This window comes from Nerophis ophidion, linkage group LG24 (genome assembly GCF_033978795.1).
Source record: "Nerophis ophidion isolate RoL-2023_Sa linkage group LG24, RoL_Noph_v1.0, whole genome shotgun sequence".
In the NCBI taxonomy this organism is placed as follows: domain Eukaryota; kingdom Metazoa; phylum Chordata; class Actinopteri; order Syngnathiformes; family Syngnathidae; genus Nerophis; species Nerophis ophidion.
Genome location: NC_084634.1, coordinates 36,773,015 through 36,791,544, shown reverse-complemented (window position 1 = coordinate 36,791,544; position 18,530 = coordinate 36,773,015). Strand labels below are relative to the sequence as shown.

Sequence of the window (18,530 nt, the reverse complement as noted above, 5' to 3'; positions counted from 1 at the left end):
ATATATTTGCATCCAGCCTTTCCAACTCCACCCACATTTAATGCCAAACAAACACATACCAATCGTTGGTTCGAAGGCGATCGCCGAATTCGTCCGTGCTTCCTCCCGTGATATGGTTCAAAAGCTTCTGTTTCTTCTTCAATTTCGTTTTGGCTACCTGCCTCCACACTCCAACCATACGTTTCAATACATGCGTAATCTGTTGAATCGCTTGCGCCGCTGAAATCCGAGTCTGAATCCGAGCTACTGTCGCTATACCTTTCTGTGTTATCCACCATGTTTGTTTCTGTGTGATCACGCTGTGATGTCACAGGATGATGGACGGGTGGATATAACGACGGTTAAAGTCAGGCACTTTGAAGCCGTTTTTCGGGATATTGCGTGATGGGTAAAATTTTGAGAAAAACTTTGAAAAATAAAATAAGCCACTGGGAACTGATTTTTATTGGTTTTAACCCTTCAGAAATTGATGTTATTGACTTATGTGGAGTGTGCTAATCACACATATTCGGTCACGGCATGACTGCAAGCTAATCGATGCTAACATGCTATTTAGGCTAGCTGTATGTACATATTGCATCATTATGCCTCATTTGTAGCTATATTTGCATCCAGCCTTTCCCTCCACCCACATTTAATGCCAAACAAACACATACCAATCGACAGATTCAAGTTGCACCAGTGGTCAGAGCATGCAATCGTTGGTTAGAAGGCAATCGCCAAATTCGTCCTCGTTGCCGTTGTCTGTCGTGATATGGCTCAATAGCTTCAGTTTCTTCTTCAATTTTGTTTTGGCTATCTGCCTCCACACTCCAACCATCCGTTTCAATACATGCGTAATCTGTTGAATCGCTTGCGCCGCTGAAATCCGAGTCTGAATCCGAGCTACTGTCGCTATACCTTTCTGTGCGATCCGCCATGTTTGTACCGACCTATACCAACCGGTATAGCTCGGTTGGAAGAGCTGCCGTGCCAGCAACTTGAGGGTTGCAGGTTCGATCCCCGCTTCCGCCATCCTAGTCACTGCCGTTGTATCCTTGGGCAAGACACTTGACCCACCTGCTCCCAGTGCCACCCACACTGGTTTAAATGGAACTTAGATAGTGTTTCACTTTGTAAAGCGCTTTGAGTCACTAGAGAAAAAGCGCTATATAAATATAATTCACTTCACTTTCTGTGTGTTCACGCTGTGACGTCACGGGATGATGGACGGGTGGCTATAACGACGGTTAAAATCAGGCACTTTGAAGCCGTTTTTCGGGATATTACGTGATGGGTCAAATCTTGAGAAAAACTTCGAAAAATAAAATAAGCCACTGGGAACTGGTTTTTATCGGTTTTAACCCTTCAGAAATTGTGATAATGTTCCCCTTTAAAGTCTTTTTTCACATGTAAGGCCCATCAGAGTATTATCATAGTTCTAGATAAATAGTATAAATAAATAACAATAAATAGTAGCAAAATAAATAATAGATAAGCAGTAATCCCATTATCACAAACCTTACATCCGTCTATCACCACAGGGTCATATATACACATTGATTAAAAGTGATCTTGAACCAAGCAACCGTTTGTCCAGCTCCAGCAACGTTCTGCCAATGGATTATTCATCAAGGCTTGCTCTGCGTGCATCTCTGTGAAGACCAAAGAGACTTGGCTCCCCGCTGACCCCCAGCCCAGAGGCTTTGCTTTTCATTCACCACGTAGCGATAAAAAAAGATAGTAGAAAAGGGATGAAAGAGCATGAATGTTGTGATGTGAATGAAGCTGGGTTAGGCTCCACCCACCCCCGCTTGCTTGAGAGGGACAAGCGGTAGTAAATGGATGGATGGATGGATAGTCTATAGTCTACCATCCATCTATTTTCTGTTTATTTGTATTTTATTTCTGTTGTCCTTCTCATTCCCTGCACGTAAGAATATTTTAGTTTAACCAGTTTGTGAATTCAACGCACTTCAAAGCACTAAAATGTCTCTTGTGCATCCCCCGGATCCTAAAGGGACCCTCTTGAAAAACGTCAGCAATAAACGTACACCATAATTACAAAGGATGGAAAGGATAATGCACACAAGGGCACAAAACTAAAGGTACAAAGTATTCGAAAAATGTACCATAGTAGCATTATAAAATATAACGTATTTGTAATATTTACTTATTATATACACAGTATATAATATACACTGATATATTATATTATTGTGGAGAGGCGGAGCCGACGGCAGGGCAGGACACGCTGCAGCCCTGCCCAAGATGGCGGCAAGGAGGCGGAGAATGCGGCGGAGCGGAGAGGCGGGGCGTGCCGGGAGCGACGCCGCCGCAATCTAATTCAGGAGAGATCAAGGAGGAAGGAGTTGGAGAGCCTGCAGGAGCAGATGAAGAGCAAGAGCAATCAAAGAGCGAGCCATAGAAGAGGACGACGACGACGGTGGCTGGAAAAGCGGACTGTGAGCTTTAGTGTAGGGCGGATCTCCTTTCCACTGATCGCTCACGGTTCGCTCTTTCAGCCGCCGCCGTCATCGTCGTCGTCCTCTACTATACCTCGCTCTCTGTCGCTCTTTGATCGATCTCGCTGTTCATCTGCTCCTGCAGGATCTCCAACTTCTTCCGCCCCGATCTCTCCTCCTTCTCCCCTTTTATACATCATCAGGAGAAATGTTAGTAGTTCCCTGGTGTGTGAGCCACGCACCTGAATTAGATTGCGGCGTCTCCGCTCCGCCGCATTCTCCGCCTCCTTGCCGCCATCTTGGGCAGGGCTGCAGCGTGTCCTGCCCTGCCGTCGGCTCCGCCTCTCCGCAATTATTATATGATATTATATTATTATATAATATATACAATATATAACAATTACCATGTACGATATTACAGTATATGTAAAAGCTGCAGCAAAAAAAAAAGGGCAGCATAAAATAAAGAGTAGATCCAGCAGAAAATAAACATTACAAAGAAAGATATCCTTATGTTTATATCCTGTTCTAAAAATGTTGCAATCAAAAACACAATGCAAATTTATTTTTTAAAAAACAAAAAAACATTTAGACTGCTAACTGGAGATGTCCGATAATATCAAACTGCCGATATTATCAGCCGATAAATGCTTTTAAATGTAACTTCGGAAATTATCAGTATCGGTTTCAAAAAGTAAAATGTGTTACTTCTAAAAACGCCGCTGTAGGGAGTGGTACACGGACGTAAGGGAGAAGTACAGAGTGCCAATAAAACTTAATAAACCGGACCAATCACATAATATCTACAGCTTTTCTCACACACGAGTGAATGCAAGGCACACTTGGTCAACAGCCATACAGGTCACACTGTGCTGGCGAAGTTGGGAGAGTGGCCGTGCCAGCAATCTGAGGGTTACTGGTTCAATCCCCACCTTCTACCATCCTAGTCACGTCCATTGTGTCCTTGAGCAATACTTTTCACCCTTGCTCCTGATGGGACCTGGTTAGCGCCTTGCATGGCAGCTCCCGCCATCAGTGTTGTCAGGACTATGGACTATGGGGTTTGTTTTCCCAGAAAGCAAAGGAAAGTTAGCACGGGCAAGACGTGAATGTAAGTACATGATTTTTATTAACACTATAAGTAAAAACAGGAACAAACCAAAGGCGCACAATGGCGGTAAATAAACTTGGCTATTAAACAAAACTATGAACATAGAACAAAACACTTGCACAATGGCATGAATAACAAAAAAACGTACTTGGAAAAAGACAAAGGGCATGGATCATTGGCATAGAAGGTGGTAGACGGTAAGAAGGAGGTGATGTTGCCAGGACGAAGAACAGAAACAGACAGGCTTAAATAATACTGTGGTTATTAGTGAAAACAGGTGTGAGACATGAGGACAGGTGAAAACTAATGGGTAGTCATGTTGACAAAACAAACCAGGAAGTGCAAAAACAGGAACTGAGTGGCCAAAAAACAAACAGAACATGACTAAAACACAACATGATCACATAGACATGACAAGTGTGTGAATGTGGAAATACTGTCAAAGCGCTTTGGGTTCCTTAAAAAGGGGTAAAAAAGCGCAATACAAGTACAACCCATTTACTTTTTTTTTTTTTTCTACTAAGGGAGGTCGTATAAACAACTTAAACACTGTTACAAATATGTGCCACACTGTGAACCAACACTAAAAAAGAATGACAAAACACATTTCAGGAGATCATCTGCACCGTAACACAAACTTTGTGGTGTCTGAACCGAGGATGTTGTTGTGGCTTGTGCAGCCCTTTGAGACACTTGTGATTTAGGGCTATATAAAAAACATTGATTGATTGATTGATAAACACAACAGAACAAATACCCAGAAACCCTTGCAGCACTAACTCTTCCGGGACGCTACAATATACAACCACTGCCAACCCCGCCCACCTTAACCTCATGAGAGCATGTCAAAAAATTCCAAGCTGCTGTTTTGAGGCATGTTAAAAAAAAATAATGCACTTTGTGACTTCAATAATAAATATGGCAGTGCCATGTTGGCATTTTTTTTTCCCATAACTTGAGTTGATTTATTTTGGAAAACCTTGTTACATTGTTTAATGCATCCAGCGGGGCATCACACCAAAATTAGGCATAATAATGTGTTCATTCCACCACTGTATATATCAGTATCGGTTGATATAGGAATCGGCAATAAAGCCATTATCTGACATCTCCAGTAAGTCATGAAAATAAAGAAAAATCATTGAATGAGGAGAAGGTGTGTGCAAACTTTTGGCCTTTACTATAGTTAAAGACCTACTGAAAGCCACTACTAGCGACCACGCAGTCTGATAGTTTATATATCAATGATGAAATATTAACATTGCAACACATGCCAATACGGCCTTTTTAGTTGACTAAATTACAATATTAGATTTCCCGGGAGTTTCTTGTTGAAAACGTCGCGCAATGATGACGTGTATGATGACGCGTGCGCGTGACGTCTCGGGTTGGAGGGGACATATTAGCCCAGCACCACTTACGGCTAAAAGTCATCTCTTTTCATCGCATAATTACACAGTAATTTGGACATCAGTGTTGCTGAATCTTTTGCAATTTGTTCATTTAATAATGGAGACGTCAAAGAAGAATGCTGTTGGTGGAAAGCGGTGGACTGCAGCTGCCTTTAGCACCGAGACACAGCCGGTGTTTCTTTGTTTGTTGTGAAGTTTTAACACAGAGCGGTCAAGCGAACATGTTTCTCCACGTCAACCAGCATGTTTTTAGATGGGAAAGTTGTGATATTAAGTCTGCTCTTACCGGAGACATCAGTTGATTATGCGTCCTCCTGCAGCAGCTGTCAAAAAAGGCAGCTGTGAGCTTGGCTCCTCGGCTTCTCTCAGAGACACCGGCGTGTTCACCGCAGCCATCCGACTTTGAGGTATGTCTTTACAATCTCACTAAAACACTATTAAAACAATAAGCAGATAAGGGATCTTCCAGAATTATCCTAGTAAATGTGTCTAATTACATCTGAAACGCTCACACTGCCACCGCCCGGAGCCGTCGCGTTTTCTTTTTTTTTTCTTTTTATTCTAGTCCTTAACTATCAATATCTTCATCCACGAATCTTTCATTCTCTCTCAAATTAATGGGGAAATCGTCACTTTCTCGGTCCGAATTGCTCTTGCTGCTGGTGGCCATGACTGTAAACAATGTTCAGATGTGAGGAGCTCCACAACCCGTGACATCACGCGCACATCGTCTGCTACTTCCGGTACAGGCAAGGCTTTTTTATTAGCGACCAAAAGTTGCAAACTTTATCGTGGATGTTCTCTACTAAATCCTTTCAGCACAAATATGGCAACATCGGGAAATGATCAAGTATGACACGTAGAATGGACCTGCTATCCCCGTTGGAATAAGAACATCTCATTTCAGTAGGCCTTTAAATTGTTTCCAAACGGTGCCTTTTATCATTACAGTAATTGACTGTAAATGCAGAGCTGTGATTTTATGGTCGATTATAATAAAGTTGAATTAAAAAGTTGTGAATAAGTAAATATGCATGAGGATATTGTTTTCCTTGCACAAATCTCTATCCTCCATCCTCCCTCTGCATGACTATGCTTTTATTTTTGGAATTGGATTCGAGCGGGCGGAGCAAAGCCGAGCCCCTAAAAACTCCTCAACCGGACCTGATCCTCTCAAGTTAAGCTCTCCTTGGACCTTCCATCCCCTACTTTTTACTCTCTTCTCCTCTTCAGACTGTGCTTTCATGGCTGATAACATGATCCAGCCTGTATTGATTTTACGCTCCCCACTTCCACTCGAAGTCGTTGTTTTATTTATGTGCGTCTGGTTCATGCTAGGTACATGCACACACACACACACACACACACACACCGCCCCAGTGCAGAGAAGTCTGCCAGGTGGAGATAAGCACAGCCAGGTATTTTGTCCGGCACGTGAGTGTGCAAACACTTTGCGTGTCTATGTTGAGGAGCCATTGAGAGCCAAACACATGACTGTTTAACCCTTGAGCACCCCTAGGGCCCAAAACAAGCATTACATGTGTTCCTTGTTACGTTTGAAGGTTAGCAGTAGAGATGTCCGATAATGCGGATGTTCTCCCGAAATGTGTTTGTCATTCTTGTTTGGTGTGGGTTCACAGTGTGGCGCATATTTGTAACAGTGTTAAAGTTGTTTACACGGCCACCCTCAGTGTGACCTGTATGGCTGTTGACCAAGTATGCTTGCATTCACTTATGTGTGTGAAAAGCCGTAGATATTATGTGATTGGGCCGGAACGCAAAGGCAGTGCCTTTTAGGTTTATTGGCGCTCTGTACTTCTCCCTACGTCCGTGTACACAGCGGCGTTTTAAAAAGTCATACATTTTATTTTTTCCAAAACAGATACCAATAATTTTGAAACCGAAAATTTCCGAAATTACATTTTAAAGCATTTATCGGTCAATAATATCAGCCTGGGCGGGGTTTAGGAGGTAGCGGTTGGCGTATATTGTAGCGTTCCGGAAGAGATAGTGCTGCAAGGGGATCTGGGTATTTGTTCTGTTGTGTTTTTGTTGTGTTACGGTGCGGATGTTCTCCCAAAATGTGTTTGTCATTCTTGTTTGGTGCGGGTTGACAGTGTGGCGCATATTTGTAACAGTGTTAAAGTTGTTTACGCGGCCACCCTCAGTGTGACCTGTATGGCCGTTGACCAAGTATGCATTGCATTCACTTATGTGTGTGAAAAGCCATAGATATTAAGTGATTGGGCCGGCACGCAAAGCCAGTGCCTTTAAGATTTAGTGGCGCTCTGTACTTTTCCCTACGAGCGTGTACACAGCGGCGTTTTAGAAAGTCATACATTTAATTTTTTTCAAAACAGATACCAATAATTTTGAAACCGATACCGATCATTTCCGAAATGACATTTTAAAGCATTTAGCGGTTTATAATATCAGCCTGGGCGGGGTTTAGTGGCTAGCGGTTGGTGTGTATTGTAGTGTTCCGGAAAAGATAGTGCTGCAAGGGGTTCTGGGTATTTGTTCTGTTGTGTTTATGTTGTGTTACGGTGCGGATATCCTCCCGACATGTGTTTGTCGGTCGGTATTAGCGGCCTGCTGATATTATGATTGTGCCGACCACTAACCAGAGGACGGTGAACCAAACTAATCCCCATAGAAACCAAAACAAACCCAGAGGTGCACAAAACAGGAACTAAGGGAGTCCAAAAATAAGAGAACATAGCAAAAACAGGATCATGACTATTTACATTGTAGATTGTCACTGAAGGCATGAAAACTATGAATGAACACGTGGAGTTATGGACTTCACAAAAAAAAAGGTGAAATAACTGAAAACTTTCTTTATATTCTATTCATCCATTCATTTTCTACCACTTATTCATTTAGTTTCTTCAAAATAGCCACCCTTTGCTGTGATTACTGCTCTGCACACTCTTGGCATTCTCTCCATGAGCTTCAAGCACACCTGTGAAGTGAAAACCATTTCAGGTGACTACTTCTTGAATGCCAAGAGTGTGCAAAGCAGTAATCAGAGCAAAGGGTGGCTCTTTTGAAGAAACTAGAATATAAAACATGTGTTCAGTTGCCCTCCATTTTCCTTTTCCAGCAAAACCAGCTAACATCGTTTGACCCCAGGACATAACGACGACATCTTGCCATGAACCGTTACGCAACCATATCGAACGATAATGATCAATAATGCATGCTGACTTGAGCGTTGTATTGGATTAACGAGGATCGTGACAAGGTCACTGTGGAGGTTTCTCTCCTCCAGGTTCCTCGGGCCTCCAAGCACTGACATGACTGTTCCGTCGCAGGGTTAGAACACTGTTTTATTTTTCAATATTTCAGTCTCTTCGGCGCTTTTCAGCAAATGTCTTTTTCCGGCTGTCTCTGTCTCTGGCTCTCGCTCCAGCTCCACCACTTTTCTCCTCCCAGTTTGCTGCTTATACAGAGTGACAGGTGATTAGATAACGAGGGCCATCCACGCATCTGTCGCTGATCTCGAAGCCGGTCCTGGCACACCGCGATTCGCTGCAGGTCCGCAGGCCACACCCCCCACCCCCACAGTTATGAAACACAGTCGTCTGTTTCGGGATGCGGAGCGACCTCAACATTTCCCCATTGGAAATGGAAATAGTCTGTCCCGTGGTCAAACCCCTGCCATTTATAAACAAACTGTACCAGCAGGGTTTCAAGCAAAATTCATAACATCCGTCCATCCATCCATTTTCTACCGCTTGTCCCTTAAGACTGTTAAATTAGGTGAAATTATTATTTGGCTGGCATTTTGTGATCATGGGGGTAGCACTCATGCAAAATTTACATATTTAATTAAATTAGGTGAAATTATTAAATTAGGTGAAATTACATATTTAATCAAATTAGGTGAAATAACATATTTAATTAAATTAGGCGAAATGATTAAATGATTATTTAAATAAATTATTAAATTGGGTGAAATGATTATTTGATTAAATTTAATTAATTAATTAATTAAATTTAAATAATTAAATTTAATTAAATTAGGTGAAATGATTATTTAAATAAATGATTAAATTAGGTGAAATGATTATTTAATTAAATTTAATTAATTAATTAAATTTCCACCCATCCATTTTCTACCGCTTATTCCCTTTTGGGGTCGCGGGGGGGGTGCTGGCGCCTATCTCAGCTACAATCGGGCGGAAGGCGGGGTACACCCTGGACAAGTCGCCACCTCATCGCAGGGCCATTAATTAAATTTAAATAATTAAATTTAATTAAATTAAATTAAGTGAAATTATTATTTCGCCGGCATTTTGTGATCATGGGGTTGTTAATGCTCATGCAAAATTGACATATTTAATCAAATTAGGTGAAATTATTAAATTAGGTGAAATGACATATTTAATCAAATTAGGTGAAATAACATATTTAATTAAATTAGGCGAACTGATTAAATGATTATTTAAATAAATGATTAAATTAGGTGAAATGATTATTTAATTAAATTTAATTAATTAATTAAATTTAAATAATTAAATTTAATTAAATTAAATTCGGTGAAATTATTATTTCGCCGGCATTTTGTGATCATGAGGTTGTTAATGCTCATGCAAAATTGACATATTTAATCAAATTAGGTGAAATTATTAAATCAGGTGAAATGACATATTTAATTAAATTAGGTGAAATTATTAAATTAGGTGAAATGAATAAATTATCTATTAATGGAATTAGATTAATTACATTAATTAAATTATTAAATTAGGTGAAATTATTAAATTAGGTGAAATGAATATTTGATTAAATTTAATTAATTAATTGAATGTGAATAATTACATTTAATTAAATTTGGTGAAATTATTATTTGGCTGGCATTTTGTGATCACGGGGTTGTTAACGCTCATGCAAAATTGACATATTTAATGAAATGATTAACTCCCGTTTCACCAACCAAAATGGCAGCAACCTTCTCGGCTGCTGCCCTTTTGTAATGTGCCCGGTGGTCTGGGCCATCACACCCCCGCCTCGCTGCAGGGCTGCAGGCCACGCCCCAATCACAGTCCATTTTAGTCTACGGATGAATAGATAGATGCATATAATCCTCAAAGTGGCCTACTTTTTGGGCTTTTGTGAGAACAATAGGCTCTCTAATCATGCCTGATCCTAATACTGTACACGTGCCGCACAGTTTGACTCGCAAGCAAGTAACCACCACACACACACACACACACACACACACACGTAGTAGTGTTTATGTTGTCTGTTTTATAGTCCCTTCGCACACAACCACTTATATCAGGGGTGTCAAACGGGTTTTCATTGAGTACAACATTGCAGTTATGATTGCTCTCAGAGGCCCACTTTTAACAATGAGTATTAAATGAATATACATGTGTACACACATACATATATATATATATATATATATATATATATGTATATATATATATATATATATATAGAGGCCTGCGGTGAGGTGGTGACTTGTCCAGGGTGTACCCTGCCTTCCGCCCGATTGTAGCTGAGATAGGCACCAGCGACCCCAAAGGGAATAAGCGGTAGAAAATGGATGGATGGATATATACATATATATATACACTACAGATGTCCGATAATATCTGACTGCCGATATTATCGGCCGATAAATGCTTTAAAATGTAATATCAGAAATTATCGGTATCGGTTTCAAAAAATAAATGTATGACTTTTTAAAAACGCCGCTGTACGGAGTGGTACACGGCATCACGGAGAAGTACAGAGTGCCACTAAACCTTAAAGGCACTGCCTTTGCGTGCAGGCCCAATCACTTAATATATACGGCTTTTAACTCACACAAGTGAATGCAACGCATACTTGGTCAACAGCCATACAGGTCACACTGAGGATGGCCGTATAAACAACTTTAACACTGTTACAAATATGCGCCACGCTGTCAACCCACACCAAACAAGAACGACAGACGCATTTCGGGAGAACATCCGCTCTGTAACAGAACATAAACACAACAAAGCAAATACCCAGAACCCCTTGCAGCACTAACTCTTCCGAGACGCTACAATATACACCTGTTACCCCCTACGCTAGTCTACTACTAAAATACTATACTATACTTACAGTATATGTAAAAGCTTCAGCAGAAGAAACATTAAACAATATTAATAATAATAATAATAAAGAAAAAAATAGAAAAAGAAAAAAAAAGGGCAGCATAAAATACAGTGGACCCTCAAGATCTGCTCAAGTCTGTTGTTTTCATTCGATTGATTGATTGATTGAAAATTGTATTAGTAGATTGCACAGTACAGTACATATTCCGTACAATTGACCACTAAATGGTAACACCCCAAAAGTTTTTCAACTTGTTTAAGTCGGGGTCCACGTTAATCAATTCATGGTTATCAGTCCCAGGGTCAAACTGTCCAATCTGTAGTAACTACTGGTGCAAATGTAAAAAAGTACAATGAGAGAAGAATGATCTTATCAAACATAAAATAATCAAATATCACCCTTATTTCAGATATTTCATCTTACTTAGATTTCAGTTTTTGCAGTGTACATAATATACTTTTTTCAAATGTTCTTGTTGTCAGACCATTTTTTTTCTTCAGTATATTAGATTTTAGTTCAGTTTTTTATTTCTTCCTTCAGTGGTCAACAAAATAAACAAACATTTTTACACAAACAAACAGTTGTACATTTATAAATTGACAATTTTACAGAGCGAAAGGGTTGAGGCTGAAGTTGAGCACTTATTACTTAAATACCTACTGAAATGAGATGTTCTTATTTAAACGGGGATAGCAGGTCCATTCTATGTGTCATACTTGATAATTTCGCGATATTGCCATATTTTTGCTGAAAGGATTTAGTAGAGAACATCCACGATAAATTTCGCTAATTTCGGTCGCTAATAAAAAAGCCTTGCCTGTACCGGAAGTAGCAGACGATGTGCGCGTGACGTCACGACTTGTGGAGCTCCTTACATCTGAACATTGTTTACAATCATGGCCACCAGCAGCGAGAGCGATTCGGACCGAGAAAGCGACAATTTACCCATTAATTTGAGTGAGGATGAAAGATTTGTGGATGAGGAAAGTAAGAGTGAAGGACTAGAAAAAGAAAAAACAAGACTAGAGGGCAGTGGGAGGGATTCAGATGTTATTAGACACATTTACTAGGATAATTCTGGAAAATCCCTTATCTGCCTATTGTGTTACCAGTGTTTTAGTGAGATTATATGGTCGTACCTGTACAACCTGAAAGTCGGCCCCGCACATTTCCTCAGCACCAGTCGACGGGTGGTGGCGATGCCCATCTCTGCCCTTCGCAAGGGACCGTCTTCGAAACACGATCTTTTGAAATGATCACTGCATAATACACTGTACTTTGTGTGTGTGGTCCAATCCAACCGTGTTCGCTTGACCGCTCTGTTCCATAGTTAAGCTTGACTGTCATCTTTCGGGAATGCAAACAATGAAACACCGACTGTGTTTGTGTTGCTAAAGGCGGCCGCAATACACCGCTTCCCACCTACAGCTTTCTTCTTTGATGTCTCCATTTATCATTGAACAAATTGCAAAAGATTAGGCAACACAGATGTCCAGAATACTGTGGAATTATGCAAACAGACGACTTATAGCTGGGAATGGTGCTGGAACAAAATGTCCTCTACAATGCGTGACGTTTAGTATGATACTTCTGCGGGAAATTAAAAACTGTAATTTATTAAACTAAAAAGGCCGTATTGGCATGTGTTGCAATGTTAATATTTCATCATTGATATATAAACTATCAGACTGTGTGGTCGCTAGTAGTGGCTTTCAGTAGGCCTTTAAAGATACAATCTTTAAGTAAAGATTGCATTTAGTGTACCGAAAATATGGTTTGATTACAAGAAAATGTGAAAAAGTATATATATAGCATACGTAAAAAATAATTAGAAAATTACAGTTATTACATGTAATCGGAAACATCCCTTATTAAGAAGTAATGTTATGAAAATGATCAAACGGAGTGCACCACTTGGCCACAACCAGCAGAGGTGCTGTCGCTCCGTCTTTGTTTGCAATTTCTATCTTCATACAACATATCGTCTTAACCTCTATTTCCCCGTTTGTCGGGAAAAAAAGCGTGTTATCAGACTCCGATGTTGGAGACACCCATTCTTTTTAGAACCCACAAATTCAAGGATCATTTGCAGTCCCATTCAAGCTCTTGTTGCAAACCCCCCAACCTCCTCCCTTCATTCCCACCAGACAAGAGTCTCCTACCATTTGGGATGAAAAGAAATGCGCTGGCAGAGGGAGGGGCCGTGGAGGTGTGTGTGTGTGTGTGTGTGTGTGTGTGTGTGTGTGTGTGTGTGTGTGTGTGTGTGTGTGTGTGTGTGTGTGTTCTGGCAATGCTTACTTAATGGGGACATTGCTCTGTTTACACACCTTTAGGGTACTTCTGACGGTGTGGGGACCAAAAAAAACAGGTCCCTAAAGGGAAACCTTTTTAAATGATAGTCAGATCCATTCTGAAGATGCCTAAGTGGTTTTTAAGCTTTGGCCCATAAAACATGTTTACTGGTTCGTTTGAGTGCGAGACATTTGCACAGCAGCCCCCTTATCGGGCTGTAAGCTGGTACTGCACTCGCTGCTCTGCTCACATTTCTTCCGTGTATAGTGAATCACTTCCACCTGGTCCCTGTGACAAAGGTGGTTTGTCTGCAGGAGATGTCGGCTAATGGAGAAATTGTATTTGTTAAAACTAATATAGTTTTGCAGAAAACAAAATTTGGTTTATTGTTCCTTAGAATGACATTTTCATACAGCAAGATTATAAAACATTATTACCTTAAAGTATGAAATCACATTCAGAATTTTCCCGCCTTCTATATATGGTAGTTGGAGTTGCAGACAACTTCATTACAGCTAAATGGCAGTTTTCAGTAATGTCACAGATGATGCAGGATTTGCTTTAACATTTAAGTGGTGAAACTTCCTATGAGAGACAGCCGTAGTGCTGTATTCTGAGGATCATGTCATATTTCATTTGAACTTTTTATTTTTTAAATAGTCCTCAGTACAAATTTGTGTGAATTATGCAAAATGATTTCAATTTGGTCCCCATAAACCATATTAACTCTTTTTTCCCCGGGGTCCCCAGTTTGTATGAACAGCACATTACTTCATCAATCCATTTTTTTATTTATTTTGTATTTTTATTTTTATTTTTATTTTTTTATTATTTTTTTTTTTTAAAGACATGAGCTAACTGGGCAGTGGCCATTTTTACCTAATTTTTGATGCCTCCACAACCTGTAGAAAGGCTGGTCCCCACAAGTCCGGATCAAAAACTTGGTCCCCATTCCGAATGATAACCAATGTGTGTGTGTGTGTGTGTGTGTGTGTGTTTGCGTGTGTGCATGTGTGCGTGATTCATGCACAATTATTTAAATTTGGTCCCCATGAACATATTAACTCTTTTTTCCCCGGGGTTCCCAGTTTGTATGAACAGCACATTACTTCATCAATCCATTTTATTTATCTATTTTGTATTTTTTTTTTTTTAAAAGACATAGGCTAACTGGGCAGTGGCCATTTTACCTAATTTTTTTATGCCTCCACAACCTGTAGAAAGGGTGGTCCCCACAAGTCCGGATCAAAAACTTGGTCCCCATTCCGAATGATAACCAATGTGTGTGTGTGTGTGCGTGCGTGCGTGTGTGTGTGTGGGGTGTGTCTAGGCTACTATGTCACCTATATTCATGTGGCTATAACTTATTTTAATGTGTGTATTACGTGTCTACTTTTTTTTTTTTTCGTGTCTACTTAAGCCAATGCCCGGTAAACAATGCACTTGTTTGCGTGTTCGTTAAGCAAAGCAACGCTCAAGAAGAGGTTGACGGCCGGTTTAATCGCATGCACAAACGTTCCCAAGATGCGTGTGCTGGAGCGGTGAGAGCTTGTAAATAAAATTGTAACTTTTAAGCTCCAGGAGGACATAAAGGGAGAGGGCGGCGCTGGCTCCTTGGTAACCCAAGCACATCAGCACAACAGAGCCCCCCCCTCGGTGTGTGTCCCTGAGGACCGGACTGCAATCGGGGTGGAGTTGATGGTGTTTAGAGAGAGAGAGAGAAAGAGAGAGAGAGAGAGGTAGAGACTCATTGTCGGCGTAGTGGAAGGTTTTACACTTGTCGTGGAGTGCGGCGAGAATGTGAGCCGGAGCTCCATCCTCCTCTCTGGAATAATGGTGTTCATCGGGACCTCGTTTAAATCGCTGATTAAATACTTCAAAAAGAAGGGTGAGTTGTGTTTTATAGTATTTTTATTTTTATGAAACACTGTTTTAGTTGTATGACCTGGGAGCCTCTACTGATTCACCTTGGAACCAGGCAACTACATTGCAAAACTGAAATCTAAGTAAGATGAAGTATCTCAAATAAGGCTGATATTTGCTTCTTTTCTGTCTAATAAGATCTTTCTTCTCACTAAGCAGATTTTATGTTTTACTTGTTTTAAGGGTTTTGGTCCTAAATGATCTCAGTAAGATATTATAGCTTTTTGCTGAGATGTGATTACCTATATTGATGCTTGAAACTGGAATATCAACTGTTGCAAAGCTGTGTCATCAACACTCACAAGTATAAAACTACTTTTTTTAAAGTAATCATTTTTTTCTAGCATGAAAAAAAAAATCATGATATCATTATGTCAAGATAAGGGCACTAGCATTTACTTCATTTAAGAATATTTGTCAACATATTGCTTACTTGCCGCTTTGTAGATCTCGAGTCAAGACAAAATCTTCTGTGGATTACAATAGCTCAAAGAAACCCATACCTTCATGTCGCTTCCCATCCTACACATTGGAGTTTTTACAAGCCTTTTGATTGGTAAGATCAAAGACAGCTTTTGTCTGCTCGCCGGGAACTCATTGAAACACAAAGTTTTGTGATGACTTAGATATAATTATTCTGACAGTAGTTCAGTTGTTATTAGTGAGGATATAATTATTTTCAAGCTATTTTTGGGTTCTTTGAGGTTAGCTAATTTTACTTGTTTTGGAAAGTCTTGACAAGCCGAATGTTCTTGTTCTATTGGCAGATCATTTTGCTTAGTTCAAATAAAATACCCCTCATTTTTGTATTTTTTTTCTATTTTTGAACACTGACTTTTTGCAGTGTACTGACTTTGGTTTCATTTGTAAGGTTGACGGCGAACGCAAATATTTTAACCTTCCCCTTGGCACACGTAAAAAAAAAAAAAAAAAAAAATTCAGAGAGAAAGTGAAGCTGTCAGCATTAGGAGTATTAAGTCCAAGGCCACACCGATGGCTGCTTATGAAGCACGTGCTTGTGTGCCACTTTTTAAAGCCCAGGTGTATTTATAGTCCGTTTGTACGCTGCAAAAAGTCAGTGTTCAAAAACAAGGAAAAACAATACAAAAATGAGTGGTATTTTATCTGATCTAAGCAAAATGATCCGCCAGTAGAACAAGAAAATTCGGCTTGTCAAAACTTTCCAAAACAAGTCAAATTAGCTAACCTTAATTAACCCAAAAATACCTTAAAATAAGTATATTCTTACTAATAACAAGTGTACTACTGTCGGAATAATTGTGTCTAAGTAATCACAAAACTTTGTGTTTCAATGAGTTCCCGGCGAGCAGACAAAAGCTGTCTTTGATCTTACCAATCAAAAGGCTTGTAAAACTCCACTGTGTGGGATGGGAAGCAACATGAAGGTGTGGGTTTCTTTGAGCTATTGTAATCCACAGGAAGATTTTGTCTTGACCCGAGATCTACAAAGCGGACAGGAAGCAGGACCTTTTCTTTGAACTGTTTTTTAACCAAAGGCGACGGCTGTTTACGACCCCCCCTTCCTTTAGAAACAGCCGTTGCCAATCTTTCGTCAGAGCGTTTCAAACCTCATTGAGCCAAATTTCATTCTGTCTCTGTTTAACTCCTTGCTTCTTTGTCTGTTTAATTGATGTCATCAGTGTTTAATAATAATAATAATAATATATTTTATTTGAAAAAAAAAGCACTTTACATTGAGCAAACAACCTCAAAGTGCCACAGTGTAAAACAATAGTAATAATAGTAAAAAGATCATGAAAATAAATAAAATATAAAACTAGAAACAGCCCAATAGCTAGGACCAGCATGCATGTCTATAAATAGGTTTTTTTAAAAAGATGGTTTTTTTAGCCTTTTTTAAAAGCATCCACAGTCTGAGGTGCCCTCAGGGGGTCAGGGAGAGCGTTCCACAGACTGGGAGCAGTGGAGCAGAAAGCCCGGTCACCCGTTTGAACTTGACAACTACTATATGAGTACGTATTTTGTATAGTTTCATTGGAAATAAAACAGCAAAGTCCATTTGGCTGTCATCTGTTCTAATTATGAGACACAATTGTCGCAAAGTCATGATTTATTTATTTATTTTTTTATTTTTTTTTTTGAAATAAGGAATGATTACTTTAAAAAAGTAGTTTTATACTTGTGAGTGTTGATGACACAGCTTTGCAACACTTGATATTCTAGTTTCAAGCATGTTTTACTCAATATAGATCATCACATCTCAGCAACAAGCTGTAATATCTTACTGACATCATTTACGACCAAAACACTTAAAACAAGTAAAACACTCTAATACAAAATCTGCCTAGTGAGAAGAATTATCTTATCAGACAGAAAATAAGCAAATATCAGCCTTATTTGAGATATTTCATCTTACTTTTGCTGTGTAGTTAAGGCTTTGGAAGTATTGTGGTATATTGTTGGTTTGGCACTTTTTCACTTGCCTGCACTTTGCCCCGAGACTCGGCACCTTGACCTCCGCTAATGTGGGCGTACCGCTCATGGAGGCCGTTAATGGTTAACTTTTATCATCATGGAGGTAGATTGCGCTTTTTTTCAGATGAATCAGATGTTAAAAACATGTTGACTGTGTTCTGCTTCAAAGATGAATCTCAGTGTGCCGTAGATATCAGTAAAACGAATTTCTTGATCAGATGGATTGGAGAAAAATAAAAGGTGGGGGTTGTTTTGAACCAGGAACGGACAAAAATGTTGTGTTTTGTCAGCTAGAAATTAATAACGATGCACATTTAGACTTAGACTCAGACTAAAGACTTAGACGGACTTTAATGATCCACAAGGGAAATTGTTCCACACAGTAGCGTACTTACCAACCTTGACACCTCCGAATTCGGGAGATGTAGGCAGGGTTGAGTGGGGGAAGGGGTGGGTGTATATATTTTCAAATATATATATATATATATATATATATAAACCCCGTTTCCATATGAGTTGGGAAATTGTGTTAGATGTAAATATAAACAGAATACAATGATTTGCAAATCCTTTTCAACCCATATTCAGTTGAATGCACTACAAAGACAAGATATTTGATGTTCAAACTGATAAACTTTATTTATTTTTTTGCAAATAATAATTAACTTAGAATTACATGGCTGCAACACGTGCCAAAGTAGTTGGGAAAGGGCATGTTCACCACTGTGTTACATCACCTTTTCTTCGAACAACACTCAATAAACGTTTGGGAACTGAGGAAACTAATTGTTGAAG

At 39.6% G+C, this 18,530-nt stretch overlaps 1 protein-coding gene across 7 annotated transcripts in view; it reads left to right on the top strand.

Moving 5' to 3' along the window:
* Positions 1-18,530, top strand: part of nhsl1b (NHS-like 1b) — a 285,255-nt gene that overhangs the window by 203,013 nt on the left and 63,712 nt on the right. The window contains exon 1 of one of the 7 annotated variants that reach the window (XM_061885715.1): positions 15,098-15,243. The exons of the other annotated variants lie outside the window; for them this stretch is intronic. Within the exon in view, the coding sequence (XP_061741699.1) occupies positions 15,189-15,243 (55 nt within the window). The 5' untranslated portion in view covers positions 15,098-15,188. Of the gene's footprint in view, positions 1-15,097; positions 15,244-18,530 lie in introns of those variants that run through there. 7 annotated transcript variants of the gene reach the window in all.